This window comes from Nicotiana tabacum, chromosome 22 (genome assembly GCF_000715075.1).
Source record: "Nicotiana tabacum cultivar K326 chromosome 22, ASM71507v2, whole genome shotgun sequence".
NCBI lineage: Eukaryota > Viridiplantae > Streptophyta > Magnoliopsida > Solanales > Solanaceae > Nicotiana > Nicotiana tabacum.
Window position 1 is genome coordinate 159,370,126 of NC_134101.1, and position 21,999 is coordinate 159,392,124.

Below are 21,999 nucleotides of genomic sequence, written 5' to 3' on the forward strand. Positions count from 1 at the left end.
GTTTAAGTGGTTAGGAAGCCAGTTCGCCAAATAAAAAAAAGGAATATATGAAAATTAGTCGTTAGTATGTGAAAAATTTATAGAAACTGGTGGAAGATTATGAGTCACGACATTAATGCATACATGGTGAAATAAAAAAAGAGAAATGAAAGAAAGAACGAGGACAAAAACAAAAACTAACTGTTAGAAAATGAATGTTAATTTTGTACTTTTTTAGGAATGCTTCAATAATATTTATTTTATAACTTCCCATATATGTTGATAAAATATTTATTTTATAAATTTACTAGTGTTACTAATATTTTTAGTTGGCGCAATAAGTTCACTAGTTACTTCATAAACATCGTAACTAGCAAAGTGAACCAAAGGACAGCTTGTGGTTTTGGTCCTTGTGGCCAGCCGATAAAATTTAAAAAGGTTTATTAGGGTTTTATTATTTGGTTTCAGCCTCCCCTCACAATCTCCCCGTTCCTCCTCTTCAGTCTCAGGTTCTCCGACGACGAGCGCCATACTACGAGTTGCAGTGGTTCAATCTACGATAGTCGTCTGTGAGAGAATCACCGGCAGGTCCAAAGGTTAAATAATTTCTTCTTCTTCTTCAATAAGTCAAATGTGCAATTGATATTAAATTATTGTTTGTTTTTATAGATGTTAGAGATTGCAAGTAGGTGACAGCGAGGTTTCAAATGAAACCACAGGTAACATATCCACAAATGGAACTGATTTAAAGAAATGGAATTATTAGATCTGTTGAGTGGGTAAATTTTTAAAAGTTTACTGATTCTAAAGGGACAGTAAATTCAAAATGTAAGTATTATGATAAGCTGTAACTTCTCACTCAAGAGATAATGATACGTTAAAGTGTGTGAACTTTCCCCATAAGGTGAAACTAGTTTAAGCAAAAATAGGCTTTCAACCAATTCCAGGTGGTCAATAGGATGAGGGAGCATTTATCTCTTGGAAATTTGATCAACAACTATGTAGGAGGGCTTTAGATTTAGGATGATAATTGTTGACTAGTTTTGTTAAAAAGGAAGATTTTAGAAACATCGTGAAAGTCTTTTTTTTTTTTTTTTTTGGTAATGAGGTTCCACTTTCTTTATTGTTGTAGATTCTCTTCTTTAGTGTAAATATGAGATTTTCCATCATTATTAAACTTATGCACCTCGTTTAGGAAAAAAAACTTGGGGCTCAATATTATTGGATTGAATAGTTTACCCAGCTCCTTGCTGTTCGAAGAAATCCTCCATTTCAATTGGTATTTTTTCATGAAAAGCTGAAATCCAGTATTCCACCAAGACTTCGAATAACGATTTCGAAGTCAAGTTGATTCTATTTGTCCTTTTCTCATAGAAAGTTGATCAAACAATTCCCAATCATAATCCTTGTGGATCGGATCATCCAAAAAGAAACTCGAGATATTTGAGATTTTTCTCTTTGAATAAAATCTCAATTCCTTGCTTGCTTTAAATTAGTGGAAAAATGTTTACTGATGTAATGTTGTCTAGGTTTTTTCTTGTTTGGCCTACAATAATTTTCTACTCTACTGATGTAGCTTTCGTCATATAATCTCATGTTTCAGCTGATTGATAAAATTCATCCCATGGAAGCTAAATTCTTTCGGTTTCTCAAGATTGTTGGAGTGGGTTTCAAGGCTAGAGCAGAATCCGAGGGTCGTCTCTTGTACCTCAAGCTCGGCTACAGTCATGAGGTTGAACTGAGTGTGCCCCCTGCAGTTCGCGTGTTCTGTTTCAAACCCAATGTGATTTGCTGCACTGGGATTGACAAGTATAGGGTACATCAGTTTGCTGCTTCTGTAAGGAGCTGTAAGCCCCCTGAAGTTTACAAAGGCAAAGGTATAATGTACATTGATGAAGTGATAAAAAAGAAGCAGGGAAAGAAATCAAAGTGAGAAACCTTGGTTCATTGTTTGTTTCTTGGGTTTTCTTCTCTTTTCTAATGCTAGAAAATGTCTGTTGGAGAGCATCCTTATTGTAATTTTGTCTCTGGCTGCAATAATCCTTTAAAAAAATTAAGTAGTTGAATATCTTCTACCATAGTTGCAGAATTTGCTAAATAGTAGTAATGAACAAAGATCAAATTGTTCACCTGAGGAACATCATTAACAAGGTCCAGGGATATGAAATTTTCGATTTCTCAAGTTACAGTTATTCCCAGAAGTCCCCAAAAGCATCTTGTTGATTGATCGACTCTATCAAATTCCAATGTACCATTTTTGGTCTGTTGTAGAAGCCAATTGGTAAACAATTTAAAAATAGTAATTTAAATAACGTGTGATAGTTTATAAAATATAAATAAATTACATGAGTATAAGTTTTTACAAAGTTCATGTGTTTTTAATTGTTCCCAGACTGGACTTTTGCAAATGTATTGGCCTGACTGGCTAGCGAAAAAAAATCGACTGATTACACGAAGGGAAGAAGTTGTACTTTAGCAATTGTAATTTCGTCATCAATCATCTTAATTATTAAGCATTCCCTTCCAATTTCATCAAAGCACCATGTCTTTCGCCTTGCAATGCCTATCACAACCATTCTGAAACGCTAAAAATTCCTTTAATAGTTAAAAAATCACATAAGAACGAGAAGTAAAGAATGTATAAAAGTAAGAGGAATAAAGGTGGAGATGGTTGGTTAAGGCTTTAGGTTTATATCTATTTTTTCATTCCTTTTCAAATAATGTTTTTCATTGCTTATAAGTGATATGCCGACATCCAATTAGTTTGAAGTGGACTCTTGCAAGTCAAACTGGTTAAATTAACAAGAAAATACTTCATATAATACTGAGAGGAAAAAACACATGTAACTTAATTAACAATTAGAACGTTACATAGAAATTAGAAAGTGTAGTGTTAAATTTTGATTTTTATGTCCGTTCTGCTTGTTCTTGTAAACATGTGTACACCTATTGTGAGTGTGAGCACTTACAAATTGTAATCATGCTATATTACTTATTGATATGAGATCATTTTCAAAGTATTTAAAAAAATATTGAGTGGACCTATATTTTTTTAAGGCATTGGTGTGAATTCTTAATTCTTTATATATATATATATACTCGGTAAAAAACAAAGTTTTTAATCATTGCTTATTTATTAGACTCGCCAAGCATTTTGGTAATAGTCACCCCCCCCCCCCCCCGCCCCACCCCCAAAAAAAAAAAAAACCCAAAATCAATTCTCACAAAAACCGTAAAACCAATTATTTGAAGATACAACACAATACTCAATGTTTATTATTATTCTTTTAAAATGTAAAACCAAAAGTAATCATTTCAAGATAAAAACATAAAATACGTTAAATTACAGGAATACCCTTCTGTTCAACCCATGGCTAGAACAGCCTCGTGTCTCAAACTGGAAGAACCCCATTGGTCCAAATTTCCTAGTATGAAAACGATCAAATCAGGCCCTCTCTGTAGACACACCATCAATTCCGCTCCTCTCACATACAATACAATTACTTTAATAGAACCCCAATTTCTTAATGGGGTTCTTCTCTAATCAAGATTTGAATCTTTGATTATCTTATAGGCCTCAGTAGCTTTTTGTGATTTAATTTGGGCTCTCAAACCAATCTTTCATTGGATTGAGTAATGTGGATGAATTGATAAAAAGAGCTGATAATGGGAAGTTTTTTTCGTGGTTTTGTGTTGCCATCTCTGCTCTTATCAGGTAAAGATTTAAACTTTATCTCCTTTACTAATTTTTTATTCCAGATTCTTGGTAAAAGTACCTAAGTGCTGTGTTATCTTGAAATGACACTCAAATATAGTTGGATGATTTTGACTAAACATTGATTCATATTTCACAATCTTGAAATTATCTCAACGTACTAATTACTCTATAGCTCTAATAATTAGTTGGAAGATGTTGACTTTGGTGAAGACTGTGATCTGTCACCTAGAAATCTTGAACAGTATTTGAAGTAACGGCCACGTTAGGCTTGCGCAATTCAAGTTTACCACGGTCTGTGTATTTGCGGTTTGGAAGTTTAGATTACACGAGCAGCATTAGAGCATATTGTGTAGCACTTTCGGACAGCATGTAATGTTCGAGAACTTACAGAATATTCAGGTCATGTATCTTAGAAAAGAAGTTGCTAAGGGGTTTACGAATGCAGCTGTTCAGGGGTAGGAGAAGAACGGGGGTTTACTGTATGTAGCCTTCCCGTTGCATTTAAGAGGCTATATCCATGTCTCACGCCCGTTATCTATGGGTAAACAAAGGAGCAACACTACCATTTCCCCACGGCTTGCCTCCTTAGAAGTGAAATCACGAAAAAGTTAGCGAATCTTTAGAATGTAAAGACATGAATTGTTCAAAAAGCTACGAATTGAATTTATCGAACGTTTGCTTAGTAGTAATAAATAGGATTAGTACTGACCTTAAGACCTGGTCAATCAGTCACCGTAGAGTGTTAGTATTCTCCTAAAGCCTGCATCTTTTTTTGATGGGTAAATAATATATTATATAAATATTTGCACTAAGCCAGTGCAACAGGCGTACTTACAGGTTGTGCAAATCAGCAATTGCGTCTAAAATATCATCTACATCTGGTACAGAAACTAGTTTGCACCTAAAAGAGATCAACAAAATGCATTTAAGTTTAAGGCACTGTATATTTCTTCTTTTGCCTTCAAAAATTCTACTATTTCTTTCAAGCCAGACAGACCACTAGATAACTTGAGGAACAATGTTCCAGGTCTTTTGAGCTTTCTTGCATAGACCCTCCTTGGTCCAGCACTTCAGCATTTTTGTATTGGAGTTAGGCATGGTCCAAGACATACCAAATATTGAAAAGAACATGTTTCATAATTGGCTTGTAACCCTGCAATGCAAAAAAAGGTGGGTAACTTCTTAAGGCCTAAAGCCCTGCATCTTAAGGCCTCAAATTCTTAAATTTTGGGCATATTGATCAGACTAGATGTATCGCAAGCATATCTTCTGTACAAAGTAAACAGTTTCTGTAGTTCTACTACTCCAAAACTTGGCGTGCATTTAAGGCCTCAAATTCTGAAATATTTGGAACCTTGTCTTGCAACTTCAATAAGAAAATTGAGGCTACTATAACAAATTCATGCATTTTGTAGAGTGAGCTATGTGATAAAATATTTAGGCGTGGTACTTTTTCAGCCACTAGGTAGTTTTATGAATCACGAGTAATATAACCGGAATAAAATTACAGTAATTCCGTCATCCGGAACATTTATATACGCTAAGTATTTTAAATCATGTAAAAATTAACCGATGTTTTTAATCAACTCAATTCTTTAGATCCTATAAGTAGAACATTTCTGCAGTCTTAAAAGGCTAGGTGATCTCTTCCCATCTACCTAATCTTTGTGGGTAGATGTACCCAGTAACTGTGCGGGTGGGAGGTAGCAGTTACGCGGAGAATAGTCAAGGTGCACGTAAGCTGACCTCGACGCCACTGTCATAGAAAAATGAACCTTTGTGCAATGTACAAACACACCAATTGTTTCAATTCATACATTATTTTATGTTTTCAACCAACATGGAATAAGTATCTATTGGTACTTGATCTTCAATTGAGTTGTAGGCTTCCATTGTGGTATGGTACAAGTATAGTGATTGCCGATCCCCTTGTCAGGGTCCCTAGATCAGGTTTTGTGAATTGTGGTGGCCTGGAAATATCTGGAATAAATAGAGGGATTGCAAATTCAGGCCCTTAAAGGCCTGGAATTGGGGCATAATTATTGTAGTCGTATGATTCATAAAGCCGGCTCCAAGTAGTTTGGAGTTGAGGCATAGTTATTTTTATATCTCATTCTATGCTTGGCATTTTTCTTTTCTATTTTTTCCTTTGGCCTAAAAGTAATGTCAAATTAATCCATGATTGAAGTTAGTAGAAAGAGGAAACTCTGGATAGCAGCAAGGCATAATATATCATGATTTAGTAAAACTTGTGAATACAAGGAGTAATTGCCCAACTGAATTTCGCCACCAAGGATCAAGACAAGAAGGAAGAGAGATTGGCAAGGGTAGTTAAATATTGATGACTGCGGTCAATTACGATGAAGGGTTTGAAAAGAGCTACCTAAATGTAATTGAAACATAGTATTGGGTCTGTGTCACTTTCAGAGTTCTTTCCTGTTTCTGCTATTGAATGAGTAAACTATTTTTGTCGGGCAAAAATGGGCGAAGCCCATATGCAACAGGTATACAGTAGTAAAGGTTTTTGGTTCTTGATTATTTTAGTATTTGAGAACTGCTGGTCCTCCATGTTGTAATTATCTACTATTACCCTCTAATGAAATTTTATTTTTCTATAAAAGTTATCTCATTTTTGTTTTCAATTTCATATTAATAAGTCTGACATAATATAGAGTAAAGTCACCGATTAGAAAACCGTCAGTCTTCGTAGTTTTGGTTTAACATATGTCCCTTTTGTGGGCATTCTTCTGTAACTTAACTGACAAAGGTTCTTCTGTGACTGAACCTATCTTATCTCTGCCGTCTCTATGCAGCCGGTTTACTCAATTGGAGTTTGATTTCTCTTGTCAATTTGGTATCTTCTCTTCTTCTGCGATTTACTGCACCAAAAAGAGGTAAAGTTGCTTTTGCAAGATTTGCTTTTCCTAATTTTAGCCTTGATTAAGGATGCATTTCAAAGATGAAATTTCCTTCTCTTCATGCTATCTCTATTTTTTTGATAATTGGTCAGTGTTTTTTGGCAAAATCTGGATGAGTCATTATGTTCACTTTCTGCACAAGCACCTGATCCTTCTGAAGGATGGCCAAATTGGATAATGGTGCAGAAGTATATGACATCTAAACCAATTATCTGAATGTGCATTTGTTATTAAATACATCGAAACAGCATTATACAGCATTAGCAATATGAATCTCTCTCTCCCCTCCCTCTCTGCGCCCCCCTCTCCCCCTTTTTACACATATTTTATTACTCATAAATGTTTTTGATTTATGTAGGATTCCGTTTCAAAGGGAGAGTTCTGTTGTGGTTTGTTTTTCTATTTTCAGTTCTTACTATTCTGCTGGAACTGGTTTTTCTTATTGTATCGGCTATTTTGGGTGCGGAACGGGCATTAGCTGATGCCTGGTGGATGAAACTTATTGGATTGATGAAGTGAGATTTCATTCCTTCTTCTTGCTACCTTTTCTTTCCCCTAGTGTTAGTAACTCACTCTTCCTTTTCTGATATTCACACAACATTCTGGATAAGGACGTATGAAGAACATTGTCGTATATGCTTTTGCAGAGTGAAGTCATGGAGGTCGCCCTCAGTAATTTATCTCTTGGTTCTGCAACTATTATCTGCTGGCGTTACTTTATTTGAAATCTATGGTAACAGATTTCGCTTGGCTCAGCTGCAGGATTCCCAATGGGAACATCTCTTATCAGTTCTGGAACAAATTGGTAAGTTCAAGTCAAATATAACTCCACCTAATTGAATGCTAATCATCTTCTCACGAGTTAAGCATATTAAATAGGAAACTTTTCTGCAAAGTTGCTCGGACACGGGTGCAGGTGTCCGACACGGGTGCGGATCTAGAGGTCGGATCCTTCGAGATGTAAATTCTAAGATTCGGGGATACAGATCCTAGTATGGATACAAGTGTAGGGATCTAGCTAAAATTAATTCAAAAAAAATAAAAATAAAAATATCTCTAAATTTGTAAGAAATTTAGTGGAATACTTACGTATAGCTTGTAAAGTGTGAATTTCTTTTTTATTCTCAAGTTGTAAATAAGTAAAGAATTGATGTAGTAGATAAGGTATGTTATTTTCTTCAAATTTATCATAGTTTTGGTTCTGATTTTGGGAATCAAATTATATCTTGTATCAATTTTTCCGTCCGATGTGGTCAAAGTACCCAAAAGTGTTTGACCAAATCCGGTACGGATCCCATACCCACACCCATACTAGTGTCGTGTCGACATGGGTGCGACATCTAAACTGAAGTGTCGGAGCAACTTAGCTTTTCTGCATATAGTTATTAACTTGAAAAGTTGAATATGTATCATTTAATATGAAGAGCTGGGTGATCTGGATTTGTGCTTGTTTAAGCTTTTATAAAAGTTAAAAAAGAAGTTTAGACTAGGGATGTTCAAACATCAAAATATATTAACTAAGCTTTTGTTATCTTCTCTTTGTGCTGGATCCTGGATGTTGTATATTTGTCCTGCTGGTACCAAAGCTCAGAGTTCTTTGTGTCGATGTGTAGTCCTGAAACCAGTCGAACCAAATCTGTGTCCTGAATAATGCCTCTATTTGTTTTGAGATTCGCTAAAGATTACCATATATTTTGCAAATAAGAGGTGTGATGTTGATATTTCCTTATTGACCACTCCCTTTACTCCAAAGCCACAAAGGTAACCTACTTGAGTAGCTTGGAAGATAGCGAGCTCCCTTGTTTAATTTTTGTGTTGCTATCAAAAATACAAATAGAGAACTATTTACCATATTGAAATATCTAACTGTGGATACATAGTGATAGATCTACTCCATTTGTTTTACTAAGATATATTATTTCATTAATCTGGGAAATTCCCGTGCACAAGCCGTATACCAAGAAGTACAGAACCTACACAATTTAATATGGTTCTCTCCCAATTTCATCCAATCTTCCAAACAGACAGGAACTTCATGGGTGCACCATAAACTAAGTATAAGAGGCTATTTCTCAGATACACAAATCATTTTCAGACCCCTCACAAGCTCTCTGACTTCTCGCTAGAAGAATGTGACAGTCCAACTGGTTCAAGAGGTCAAAGGAAGGGGAAGTTCCCAGGGACTTAAGTTTTAGAATGAATATTCTGGAGTGGGAGGTGGCGGAATTCCAAAGTTTGGTTTGATTGCTCTATGAACAAAGTTCTTTGCATGACAACTGGGATTCTTGGAGGTAGGGGTGGGGAGTACTGTTCTGTTTTGAAAAGTCTTATTATAATAAGCTCTAGATTAGGGACGAATCAACCTTTCCAAGCCACATCTATGATTGGATCCCCAGAGGCCAGAGCGCAAAGAAAGTTGTGTTTCTCCACTTGGGTTAGCAAGACGCAATTCTGACAGCTAAAAATTTGAGGAAGAGGAGGATTACACATGTCAATTGGTGTTTCATGTGTAAGAGTTTGGGCGAAGACGTGGATCACCTCTCTTTACATTGTCAGGTAGTAAAAAGAGGTACGTTTAAAATTCTACTTGTTTTATTAAGTTAAAAATATTGACCAAAACACACCAAATTGTTAATCCTACTATGAGGGAGAACAACATCATCTTCTTTGCAGTGAGATTCAAGTCATATACATTGAGAGATGCTCATCAAATGCTGAAGAATGGTACGAGTGGACAAAACGAGGAAGGAATCTAATTAGAAGAACAACATTCAGCAGGAGGACAATGGTGTGGTTGTGCGAAAACTTAAAGGAAGCATCAAAGATGAAAGGAAACTATGTGAAAAGATGGAAAATCAAGAATCATTTCTCAAAAATATTCTTCGCCAGGAACTACAACCAGCACGGGCGTTATATAACCATCATTAGGGTCCAAGGCAGGGGGAGGTCTATTATTATAGTTCCAGAGGTGTCATAATGCAGGATGGTTTGATATTGCAACAAAAATTGAAAGGTTCATTAATAGCGGGGTACGGAGGAATGTCATTAATGCTCCCAAAATCATTGAGGAAGGTCTTCTTTACTCAAACACTGTCAGAAACCATAAATGGGCAAGCAGAGAAATGAATGAAGTAGTGGTCCAACAAGAAGAGGACACTATATGCATCTCTGGTGATTCAACACACAATGAATTACTCGGAAGATGCTTGGTGGGGTTCATCCTAGAAGAAAGCTCTGAAATTTGCAACTTTGTCAGAAGTTCATAGATGGTCATCTAACTCCTGGAAACAAGCACATGGAACCAGTATCTATGAGATGGATCATAATTGATTTCTCTTCGAATTGCACTCGAAACTAATAGCTGACCATGTATTGGAAAGTGACTAATATTGGAAGAAACACAAAGTTAAGCTACAATGGTGGAATCCGATGGTGGGGTCAATTCCAAGAAATAAGAAGATGAACCATGTATGGATTAGGCTAGTAGGGCTTCCATTACATTTATGGTCCCAAAAAGTGTTCAAAGAACTAAGGGAGTTTTGTGGTGGCTGGATCCAAATGGAGGAGGAGACGGAACTGAAAAACCACTTGAAATGGGCAAGAATAAAAGTTAGAGGAGATGGCTCTGCAGTCCTAAAAGCAGTGAAGATAAAATTTGAAGGGGTAGTCTTCGAAATCTAAATCTGGTGCGAAGCTCCGGTGAGATCGTACGCCGAGGAGAACGAAGAAGAACACCGTTAGAACCAGCGGTTAAAAGAGGGCATGCAGATGGCAGGGGGAGGGGCTCAAGGTTATAAAAGTGTGATGGGGCACGTGGGGTGTTCAAATCAGGTACAACTAATCTCTAAAAAAGCATTGTCACGTGACTCTTTAGTGGTTAATAACAAAGCTGCCCAAAAGCATAATATAAAGGAATTGGGCCCAGATTTTTTTGCCCAATTAATATTTGAGGAGAAGGCTTCAAAATGGCCCAATGTAAAGCCCAGGTCAGATCCCCTTAATGAAGAAATAAAAGTGATACATCTCAAACAGTCTGTGGGAAACCAATTAATAACACACACAGTTGAACCCAGAAATCTCGACAAACCAGAAGCAGAGGAAGAAAAGAGAGAGGACGATAGAGATAAACAAAGTCTACAAGAAGATACTGTGGGGGATAATGCCATGTCGATTATTACGGAACATGAAGAGAAGGGAGTAGACACGAAAGACTACAACAGCATGCACATGCAATCAAAGGAATCAGAGATGTTTGTGGACTGGGCAATTGAGGAAGCTGTGCCGCTGAATCATCAAAGCTTAGAGGCAGAAGAGGACCTAGAATTTGAGGCATCCATCTGGGTGCACCAGAACATTATAAGATTAAGCAAAGAATTTGGGGTGGATTTTAATGTGCGCGAGAAAGAAGCACTGGAATTTTTCATGAAAATTGATAACAGAAGGCAAGCAAATAAAGGGAAAGAAGTTACACAGATGGTTCAGACTCTAAAGAAGAAAAGAATCAAAGAATTGAAAAGTTTAGAGATTGGGAGCAGTTTCAAGAGCAATGGAACTAGAAGCAGGGGGGCTACATTACCAATCATAGCCAATGTTAGCGTACATCATATCTTGGAATTTCAAGGGACTTGATAAAATTAAAAAGAGGAGAGTGATTAATAGTCTGATTCTCAGGTGGAAGACAGAGATTGTTTGCTTCCAAGAATCAAAATTAGAAGGGGATATCGGGGAGAAAGTAAAAGAATTATGGGGTAATAGATGGGTGAAATTTGCACAATTAGAGGCTAGTGGGACTAGAGGGGGGTATTGTAGTAATGTGGGATGAGAGAATATGGAAGGGGGAAGTATCACTTGCAAATTTTCAGGCAAAACTCAGGATTACTCATAGCGCCTTTCAGTAGTGTATGCTCCTAATGACAGAAGAAAGAGGGAGGAAGTGTGGTGGGAACTGGCAAGTGCAAGAGGTCTTTTTGATGGACCATGGGTGGTATGTGGGGACTTCAACACTGTAAGGTTCCCATCAGAGAAGAAGAATTGTTCCAGATTCACAAGAGCTATGACTGAGTTTTCAAATTTCATTGAAGACATGGAGCTGATAGACATCCAATTATCAGGGAGTGAGTACACGTGGAGAAAAGGTGGCAGACATGTAATAACAGCCAGACTGGATAGATTCTTGATCTCTACTGAATGGAATGAAGACTTTAGAAACATAAAGCAATCTGTGCTTCATAGAGTGACTTCAGACCATTCCCCACTGATGCTTCAATGTGGCAGTTGGGATCCAGTCAAATCATATTTTAAGTTTGAGAATTGGTGGCTGCAGACAGTAGGGTTCAAAGGAAGAGTGCAAGAATGGTGGAACTCTTTCACATACGAATGAAGGCCTGATTTCATTCTAGTGTTTAAACTTAAAGCACTGAAGGCAAAGTTTAAAGAATGGAGCAAAACTCTACAAGGCAACTTAGCATTGCAAAAAGCAAATATTCTCAGTCAACTTGCAGAGATGGAAGATACATGACCAAAGAAGCTTGACAGAGGAGGAAATATTCACAAGAACTTCATTGACCATGGAGTTTGAGGAGATTGCAAGCCATGAAGAAGTAGCATGGAGGCAGAGATCCAGGGCCCTCTGGTTAAAAGAGGAAGATAGGAACACAAAATTCTTCCACAGAACAGCTAATCCTCACAGGAGATGTAACAACATTGACCAGTTGATTGTGGAAGGGGAATCTATTCAGAATCCTGAAGATATCAAGAGGTAGGTGTTTAGTTTCTACCAAAAGCTTTACAAAGAATAAGAAGAATGGAGGCCACTAGGTACCATCAGAAACAACCAGATGACTACACCAGAAGATAATTTAATGTTATAGAGTCCATTTGAAGAGCAGGAGATATAGGATAGTCTGAAGGCATGTGCTGGAGATAAAGTACCTGGCCCATATGGATTCTCAATGGCCTTTTTCATCAACTGCTGGGATGTGGTTAAAAAGGAAGTGGTAGGTGTTGTTCAGAACTTTCATGAACAAGGAATGTTTGAAAGGAGCCTCAATGCTACTTTTGTGGCTTTGATTCCTAAGAAGGTGGCGGCAAAAGAATTGAGAGATTACAGGCCTATTAGTTTGATAGGCAGTATATACAAGATCATCTCCAAATTATTAACTGAGAGGCTCAAGAAAGTGGTCAACAAATTGATAGATACTCAACGGATGGCATTCATGAGAGGAAGACAAATCATGGATGCAGTCCTAATCGCCAATGAATGCATTGATTCTAGGAAAACAAGCAAGGAACTTGGGTTACTTTGCAAGCTGGACATAGAGAAAGCATATAATCATCTGAACTGGAACTTTCTTCTGGAAACTCTAAGAAAAATGGGCTTTGGAGGAAGATGGATAAACTGGAAAAAATTCTGCATATCTACTGTGAGATTTTCAGTACTCATCAATGGAGCACTAGTTGGTTTCTTCCCTTCTCAGAGGGGTTTGAGACAAGGGAATCCCCTCTCTCCTTTCCTATTCATCATTGCTATGGAAGGACTAAATGATATGCTAAAAAGAGCTCAAACAAACAATTGGATCAAGGGCTTCAAAGTGAACTCGAGGGTTGATAGCAACATGATGATCTCCCATTTGCAGTATGCTGATGACACTCTGGTATTTTGTGAAGCTGATAAAGAACAACTGAAAATGCTAAGGGTGATCTTCATTCTCTTTGAAGCCACCTCTAAACTACACATTAACTGACATAAAAACTTCATTTATCCGGTTAATGAGGTATTGGAGATTCAAAGACTTGCTGATATTCTTAGTGGAAAGGTAGGTGAATTACCTACTGTTTATTTGGGGATGCAGAGTAAGTCTAAAGGAATTTGGAATGGTGTGCTGGAAAAGTGTGAAAAGAAGCTAGCAAACCGGAAGAATCGTTATCTATCTATAGGAGAAAGGCCAATCTTGATTAACTCTGTTCTTGATGCTATGCCAACCTATATGATGTCTCTATTTCCAATGCCAATTAATGTAGCGAAGAGAATAGATGCATTAAGAAAGAAATTTCCTATGGGAAGGCAACAGTGACAAGAAGAAGCTCCATTTGGTCAAATGGAACTCTCTTACCACTAGCAAGAAGACAGAGGGATTAGGAATCAAAGATCTGAGAATTCAGAACCAGAGTCTGATGATGAAGTGGCTATGGAGATTTGCGGCTGAGGAGCAAACACTGTGGAGAGAGGTAGTTAGGGAGAAATATGGAATGGAAGGAAAATGGACAACCAAACCAGTGAGAAGTCCATCTGGTGTCAGTGTATGGAAGTCCATTAGGAACTTGTGGCCAAAAGTGATTGACAAGACAAAGTTCAAAGTTGGGAATGATAGGAAGATTTCCTTGTGGGAAGACAACTGGCTAGACCAAGGCCCTTTGAAGCTACTCTTTCCTGACATATATACCTTGAATCAACAACAATAAGCAACTTTAGACGAGGCATGGACTAATCAACATTGATACCTTACATTCAGAAGACTTCTAAATGATTGGGAAATTGGCAGAGTAATTGAGTTTTACAAGACCCTGGAGCTATTCACTGGAACCAACTCTAATCAAGATCTCATCATATGGCAAGGGAACATGCAGGGAAATAATCTGTTAAGTCCGCATATAAGGAATTCAACCTGTCAAACAACCAGGTTGGTTGTTGGCCATGGAAGATGATATGGAAATTGAAAATCCCCTATAAGGTTGCTTGCTTTTCATGGCTACTAGCAAAGGAAGCGGTTCTAACTCAAGATAATCTAAGTAAAAGAGGATTTCACTTGTGTTCTAGATGTTGCTTGTGTGGAGAGGAGGCAGAGACAATTAGTCATCTCTTTTTGCATTGCAAATTCACTATACAAATATGGAGAATTTTTATTAGCTTAAGGGGAATTGTATGGGCAATGCCAGGAAGAACTCTTGATGTTCTAGCATGCTGGAATAAAGAGGGCAATCTTTCTAGCTATAAAGAGAGATGAAGCATTGTCCCAACTTGTATTTGGTGGACAATCTGGGAAGAGAGAAATCAGAGTTGTTTTGAAGACAAGTCCAGTAACATCCAGAAGACAAAGATGAAGTGTCTAGTTCTTTTCTATTTTTGGTGTAAAGGAAAATCTTTAGAGGATCATGAATTCATTTTTGATGTTCTAGATTCCTTGTGAGAAGACCAAGGATCATAGGTGCTTTACTTTCTTTTTTTGGGCTCTCCTATGTAATTATGGGTGTCTTCACAAATTTAATGACGACTATATATCAATATACAAATATGTTACCTTCTCAAAAAAAAAAAAGGAGGCACTATTTAACTAGGCTTTTAGAAGATGGAGGAGACGACAGAGGGTGTGGGATAGTGCTCCCCTGGCACTCATGTTGGTTGTATGGAAAGGAAGAAATAGGAGGGTTTTAGAAGGGACATAATGATTTTGTACATTTAAGGAATACCCTCTTATTCCTTATTTCTTTTTGTGCACCCTGAGGTTCCAACTGTGTATAGAAGCTTGTATGTCTTTCGTAGAGAATCATATTTCTTTTTAGGTTCTTTACTTTTTTGGTATACCTCTGTAGAAGGAAGTTTTATTCCCATCATAAATTTGAATTATTTTACCTAATTACAAATAAGGACACAACACAATATAATGAAATTGGTTAGATATTTTTTGTGGTCTTACATTTATCTCCTTGAACTTGGTACATTGTGTCTATGGCTCCATTGGGAGTTGTATCTTCACTACATAACAGCTAAAGATGATGCACGATTAGGAATGTGATTTCTCACTGCAAGCATTTTAAAGACAAAGTTAAATAACGAATAAATACTGATGGAGCTGATCTTTTTACTATCTAAGTTTTATTGGCTACTCATATTCTGAACATATTTATTCCAGTATGGTACTTATTGTATGTAAGAGTGTGTGTGTGTGTGCGCGTGTGTGATTTCATTAGCAATATAATCATTGTTTATTGTGTTACTTGTAAAATATCATTCATCTTATTATGGTTGATATTGCTGAGCTCGTTGTTTACTTTGTTTTTCGGGTGTAAGCAGGATTTCCTGTCTGGATTTTTTTTTTTTTTTTTTTTGCAATTTGATTTTTTCCTTTTTTTTGTTATGAATACTAGGGCTGTTGGGTTTGCTTTGATTAATAGCTGCGGTATGTGTTTGTAAGGTTCTCTACTTTTTGGTGTACTATATGGGCTGTTTTCTTGCCCCTTTTAATGAAATTTATTGCTTGATAAAAGAAAATAGCTTCAGTATGTTGAGCTTCAATTATTTTGCATTTACCGTAAGATAAAATTATGTCTCTTTCAAAAGCTGACTTTATTCATCTTATGTTTGGCATGGAAGGTTCCTGTCTTAGAGTGAGTTCTTGCTTATTTCTGCCTGCTCTTCAATTGATTGTGGGAATTAGCAATCCCTCTTGGCTTTCTCTACCGTTCTTTATTTGTAGCTGTGTGGGCCTAGTTGATTTGTCTTTAACAAGCAACTTTTTAGGTTTATTCAGGTAATTATATCGCTGATCCTTTTCTGTTTTTTTCTGTATTAAAATCCTTTGTCCTTTTGCTGCTAAATCCTAAGTTTTATTTTTCTTCTATTGATGAATTTAGGTGGTGGAAGTTTCTTTGGCTATATGCTGGTTTCAACATTTGTCTGCTTTATTTTTATCAGCTCCCTATCGCATTTCCACAGATGTTCTATGTAGTAGCTGATTATATTGGTCTATACAAGATATCAACAAACTCTGGTTGGCAAGAAATCTGTTCTGGCCTCTCTCTTTTGGCATTCTACTATTTGGTACGCTCACATCTTCTGCAGTAAAGTCAATTTTGGAATTAGCTAACACTACCTTCGTAATTGATATTCTCTTTGAACAAACTGTTTCTTCAGATACTTATGATATTGAAGCATTGAGTTCCCTTTTATCTGCATTCCTAGTGCTATATACATGAGGAGGAGCTTGACTGACCTTAGCCTACTGCTTTTAAAAGTGAAAAGCGCAAAAAAAAAAAAAAAGGACAATGTTTATAGGGCTTGAAAAGAAAAGCAAGAAGTGAAGCGCATGCTCCTTCGAAGTGAAGCACAAAATTTAAGGAAAATTAGAAAATACCAGACACATGAATTTTGTTCCATAATAATCTTAGTTGCAATTAACATGATTAATTTCAGCATAAGATATACACTAATGCCGATATTAAACCAATTCTTGTTTAAAAAAACCGACTGTTTCGTTTGGATCACTTTGGGTGTCATTTTTGATGTGCACATTCTCTGAAATACATTGCGTCACCTGTGAAGCTATAGGCCCTCAGTTTGTGCCAAAGTGATGAAGTGGTCACTTTTAATAACACTGCGTAGGCTGCACCTGTTGTAATCACTAGCAATTGTCATTTCTTTGATGTGCTTTATTCCTTGCGCTACCCAATATAAATCGGTGCGCTGCTGACTTTTTTGAAAGACAAGGATTTTACAGAGTAATAAATGGCTAAATGCTAACAAGGAACTGAGCATATGATCTTGTTATCAAGAATTTGTGTGTTATTTATGGTGGAATGAAGAGTCCAAAGGCCCAATTATAGTATTTATCATAGAGTACTACAAGTTACATAACCATTACAAGACACAAGATGAATTAAAATATTGAAATCTCCCAGCCCCATCCCAAGACCAACTATCCATTGGTCTAACCATTTGCTATTTCTCGTAAAGTCTTCAATTTATCACGGATCAAATATTAAGATAGAACGGGCTGATGAATGCTTTTGATACACGGGGAATTGTCACGAGCTTACACAACTGAGTTCTTCTACTTCCATTTTTTTGGCGTATTATGTACTGTCTTCTTCTCTTTTGTTCTATTAAATATACCATTCTACTTCCTTCTCTTTCTTATTCGATGTATATTACTATCCACACCATTTCATTTGTTAGCTTGTATATAGATGAGACTTCCAGCAAAACTACTTATCTCCGACTGTTTTTTCAGCTGGCTGAAACCTGTTAGCTTTTTTACTCAACAGTTCTTGCAACCACTTTTTGCTTGTACTTAACAATGACAGTTCGATATTTGTCATCAATATCAAGTCGCAAACATTGCAGCAGGAACCTCTTGATGGGAGTACTCAACCTAATGTTTTTCTAAGAGTATTTTGGCCTCATCATAGATTTACATGTTAGTAAAAATATAGAGAACTTTTAATATAATTATTATTATTACTATTATTTATATATATTTAACTTATTTCACTTTTATTTTTATTTGGTATGATGATGGCATGAGTTGAGCTTAAATGGAGAAATATGGTCAGTGAGGATTCATATAGCTGACCCCAACTTGTTTGGGATTGAGGCGTAGTTGTAAGGTAGTGACACTCAGGCCCAGGATTTTTTCCTACTTTAGTTCCAGATTTGGGTATGTGCACCATCTTATTGAAAGGATTAAACTATTGGGGAGAGGACACTTATCAAGGAAAAAAGAACTACTGTGGAGGTGACATTCTATGAATTTCATGATGCCTCAGCACAACTTAAGACTTAATCCGCAAACCTTTACAAAGACCTGAAGATGAAGCCGTTGCTTGTAGTATTCTCACTGAGTTGCTACCTCAATGCCTCATGTTGTTTTCAGCAAGCTGGTCATTGTAACATCTATTGAAAAGCTTGAAGGCAGACTCTGATGTGTTCGTCTAGCTTTGCATCTCCTTTGGACGTTCTTGTTCTTGTGCTGACAGTCATATTAATAAAATTTGTAGGAGATAGAGAACCTAAGTCTGAAGAGAGATCGAATCAGTTGGCTTAGCTCTGAACATGCTCTATGATAACCTAAGCTTTCTAGCTCTCACTTCTTGCTTCCTCTCTAATATATATATTCTCCTCGTCTACTGAGAATTCTTCAGATGAAGGTCTATTTTAACATTAATGTTTTCATAGTTTTGCTAAACATCTGAAGCTTTTAAAATCCCTGATTTTTGTGTAAATTAGTTTCTGAAATAGTACTTGGCGGCGAGGTCAAAGTTGAATAAATCTGCAGAGAATGAGAGCTATTGTCACCATGCTGTAGCAGTTTTCTTCATCTCTTCATCTTCCTGTATTTCATCTTCAAGTTGAACCTGTTTCTTTTCCTATTTTTGTTCAAGCCTTCTCCCTATTTCCCTTTGATAGATGATCTGCACATTCTTAAGGATCTACTACTCCAGGCGCTCTTGTTTCATGGAACTGTCCAGAACTTTGGTACTGCACTAGTTTCTTTTGAAAGATTCAATGGGAAGAACTTTGTAGTTGGCCTAATCTGTGATTGATCCAGCTGTGAAAAGTTTGCATTAGAATAATTTGTTTATTTCCATTTCATGTGTACTTTATTAGCGTAATTGTAAATGCTGTTATTTAAAACAAGTGCACTTTCTAGCTGATTCTCAACAGTCCGGGTAGTTGGAGTGGATAACGACCTGATTTTATTGACGATATGCAGATCTCTTTGGTTAAGGATGATTTGGAGGAAATGTATTTCATCATGACCATGAGCGAAGGGAACTTAACTGAGCGGCTTCTTCCCTTGCGGCATTCCTTTTTTGTTCGCGAAAACAGGTCAGTGCTACTGTATTAATATTTCTTGATCTATCTGATGCCACTTATTTGATTACCTTATTTAGTAGTTCACTACACCAATTTGCATACACAGTTACCTTAAAAAGTGCCATTTGCATCTTTTTTCTTCTTCTTTTGGTTGGAGAAGGGTCTGTTTGAATACAAGATGATCCTATGTTGTACATGGCTGATGCCACACAGAAAAATTCTCGAGTTACAATAAAGTCCGTATCAAATTTGCTCGAGTATGAGCAGTAGTGTTGCCAAAGTTTGACATCCCACTTGTTAAGACTGGTGACAATGGAAATCTTGTTTTTCTTCCCTAGAAAATTTCGAAAGATCATACTTTGACAGTCTGGACTACATTTTCTGTTTCTGGTTGTGAATCCTTGCTGCGGAATGCTTTCTTTGCTGATGATTATGGGAGAGTTTCTTTTACATTTAAAGGTTTCCCATTATTTGAAATTCTTGAGGGATACATTTAAAGAAGTCTTGCTTAAAGCTTATAAATTCTTATGTGATTGCAGATCTGGTGTGAGGCATACTAATGTTTTATTGAGGAGAACAGTTTTCCGAATTTTCACTATCAACTTTTTCACGTACGGCTTCCCGGTACATGTCCTTAAACGACAATGAATTGTGATCTGTCCTTTTATGTCTTTGCTTTTTCCTCTTTGATTTCCTTAAGTGCCATGTCCAAAAAGATGTAATTTGTCTGCTCCAAATCAGATTGCCACACACATCACATTCTTGTGACTTTTAAGCCAGATAACATGAAAATGTCTGGAGATCTGAGCTTTATAATGATATAATCTAACCAATCAACCAGCTTAAAACATTTGATTGAGAGATCATATAAATTGTTACATAGAACAATAAGATATCTTCTTCACTAGTTTCATTTGCATTTCCTTTGTTCTTTGGTTTTGATTCGTTCTTGAACATAGCATATTATTTAGAAAAATTCAATTTGTTACTACCAACATTAAAATATTCCATCTTTTGATCATTATAAGGTAAATCTTATTAAAGAAATTCAGTGCCTAGCTAGTACTGAGATAAAGTACAAAGATATGCTGGAAATTTCAAATAATATATTACAAACACATGCCACGTCTTATTTTACCTTATCAAAAGAAAAACTACTTCTAGTGAAGCTCGTCTTTTCAACGAATCCAGAAGGTTTTAATCAATGTTTTCCCTCGGAAAACAAATCCTCAGATTCATTCTGAAATGTAAGGTCACTCTCTTCAAATTAATATAACTCATTCTGTTAGAAATTAACCTTTAAGTAACATATCACGTGATGACTTGATGGGTGATTTCAGTTGCAAAATTCAAATGCTATAGTAGATTAGTAGTGCGTTGTTTTATCTGTAATGCCATGTAATGCCACATTATTCATTCCAATTGAAAGTTAATCTCCTCACTTCTCCCATCAATGATACGGAAAATATTGTCCATATTGGCTTTAGTCCTATTCTTTTGGGGTCCCAATAGGACGGAGGTGCAAGGTTTTCTTAGTCCTTTCTTCACTAACTTTCTGAAAATTTTATATGTATTATACTATTTTGTAACTTTCCTAATTTCATCTTTCATTGTATTGGATCCCCATAACAAATCTTATTCACCATCTTCTCATATATGCTAAAACTTTTGATGGAAAATGTGACAGGTCTCATTGTTTGCCCTTTCTTTTTGGAGCTTCCATTTTGCAAGTATATGTGCGTTTGGACTGCTTGCATATATTGGCTACATCTTGTACGCTTTTCCATCCTTGTTTCGTCTACATCGATTGAATGGGTTGCTTCTAGTCTTCATTCTTTTGTGGGCAGTTAGCACGTATGTATTTAATGTGGGCTTCGTTTTCCTCAACTGGAAGCTCGGGAAGGTATTCTTGTACTTTGCTGTTAGTTTCCAGTCATGTCATATTGGTTAGTTCTTGCAAGTTAATGAGTTCATTTTGTTGTGAACTTTCAGGACATGGAGATCTGGGAGATGGTTGGGTTGTGGCATTATCCTATTCCTGGCTTCTTCCTGCTTGCACAGTTTTTCCTTGGAATCCTTGTTGCAGTTGGTAATCTCGTAAATAACTCTGTTTTTCTGTGCATGTCAGATGAAGAAAACCAATCATCGAGTGACAGCTTCAGTGACGAAGGTACATATAGCTATTTTAATCTCAATCAGAAAATAGAACTGTGTCCTCGTATTTACTCAGTCAGACTTCGATACTCTCCCCTATACTAGTTGAGTAAGCTAAGCTAGCGTGGTAGTTTTATGCTAATTGGGCATTGTTGTATATATAGCTCTTTGTGGTAGGAGTAAAGAAGGGTTGGGACTTCCTTAATATGAACATTGAAATACTGGTGTCCAGATAAAATATATGCTTTATGCTGCTTTATTGATTTGAAAAAGAGAATGATACAGTTCCAAGTTATGGATGACGATTCAGCCAGCATGTACAATTTATTTGAGGATGACTTCCATTTTCTGGGTTGACTCGCCGTCATTGTGGGTCTAGTGTTGTGATGTTAAAATAACTTACTTACGTATCTTGGAGAATAAGGTGGCATGCGCTTAGTGCTAGGATTATGGAAGTTCTGAAATATTGATATGCATATGGATATTGGTGGGTGTATATGTAGTCCTCTTATTAGCAGAATGGTGGCAGATTGCTAAAGTAATTCTTTCACTTGTTTGGGTCGTGCTCTAGGATTTACATCATAAATCGGACCTTCATTAATATTACTATTTGTATGTGTCCAAAATTAGTGTGACAC

General features: G+C 36.6%; 2 protein-coding genes across 6 annotated transcripts in view; both read left to right on the forward strand.

Moving 5' to 3' along the window:
* The first annotated feature begins 337 nt into the window (after window positions 1–337).
* LOC107804677 (large ribosomal subunit protein uL6m) lies at window positions 338–2,146 on the forward strand. 2 transcript variants are annotated; one of them, XM_016628598.2, is made up of 3 exons: window positions 338–575; window positions 649–698; window positions 1,583–2,146. In XM_016628598.2, the coding sequence occupies exons 2-3, from the start codon at window positions 687–689 to the stop codon at window positions 1,910–1,912; spliced, it is 342 nt and encodes a 113-aa protein (XP_016484084.1). In that variant the 5' UTR covers window positions 338–575; window positions 649–686; the 3' UTR covers window positions 1,913–2,146. The 2 variants fall into 2 exon arrangements, with proteins under 2 accessions (XP_016484084.1, XP_016484085.1); XM_016628599.2 differs by having other exon boundaries at window positions 338–567.
* Window positions 2,147–3,439: 1,293 nt separating this feature from the next.
* Window positions 3,440–21,999, forward strand: part of LOC107804676 (piezo-type mechanosensitive ion channel homolog) — a 37,593-nt gene continuing 19,033 nt past the window's right edge. For 2 of the 4 annotated variants that reach the window (XM_075243472.1, XM_075243473.1), the window contains exons 1-10: window positions 3,440–3,694; window positions 6,511–6,591; window positions 6,974–7,130; window positions 7,263–7,420; window positions 15,986–16,142; window positions 16,246–16,432; window positions 19,104–19,219; window positions 19,747–19,831; window positions 20,895–21,110; window positions 21,200–21,377. In XM_075243472.1, the coding sequence (XP_075099573.1) occupies window positions 3,646–3,694; window positions 6,511–6,591; window positions 6,974–7,130; window positions 7,263–7,420; window positions 15,986–16,142; window positions 16,246–16,432; window positions 19,104–19,219; window positions 19,747–19,831; window positions 20,895–21,110; window positions 21,200–21,377 (1,384 nt within the window). In that variant the 5' untranslated portion in view covers window positions 3,440–3,645. Of the gene's footprint in view, window positions 3,695–6,510; window positions 6,592–6,973; window positions 7,131–7,262; window positions 7,421–15,985; window positions 16,143–16,245; window positions 16,433–17,879; window positions 17,998–19,103; window positions 19,220–19,746; window positions 19,832–20,894; window positions 21,111–21,199; window positions 21,378–21,999 lie in introns of those variants that run through there. The other 2 variants (XM_075243474.1, XM_075243475.1) reach the window with 2 other exon arrangements.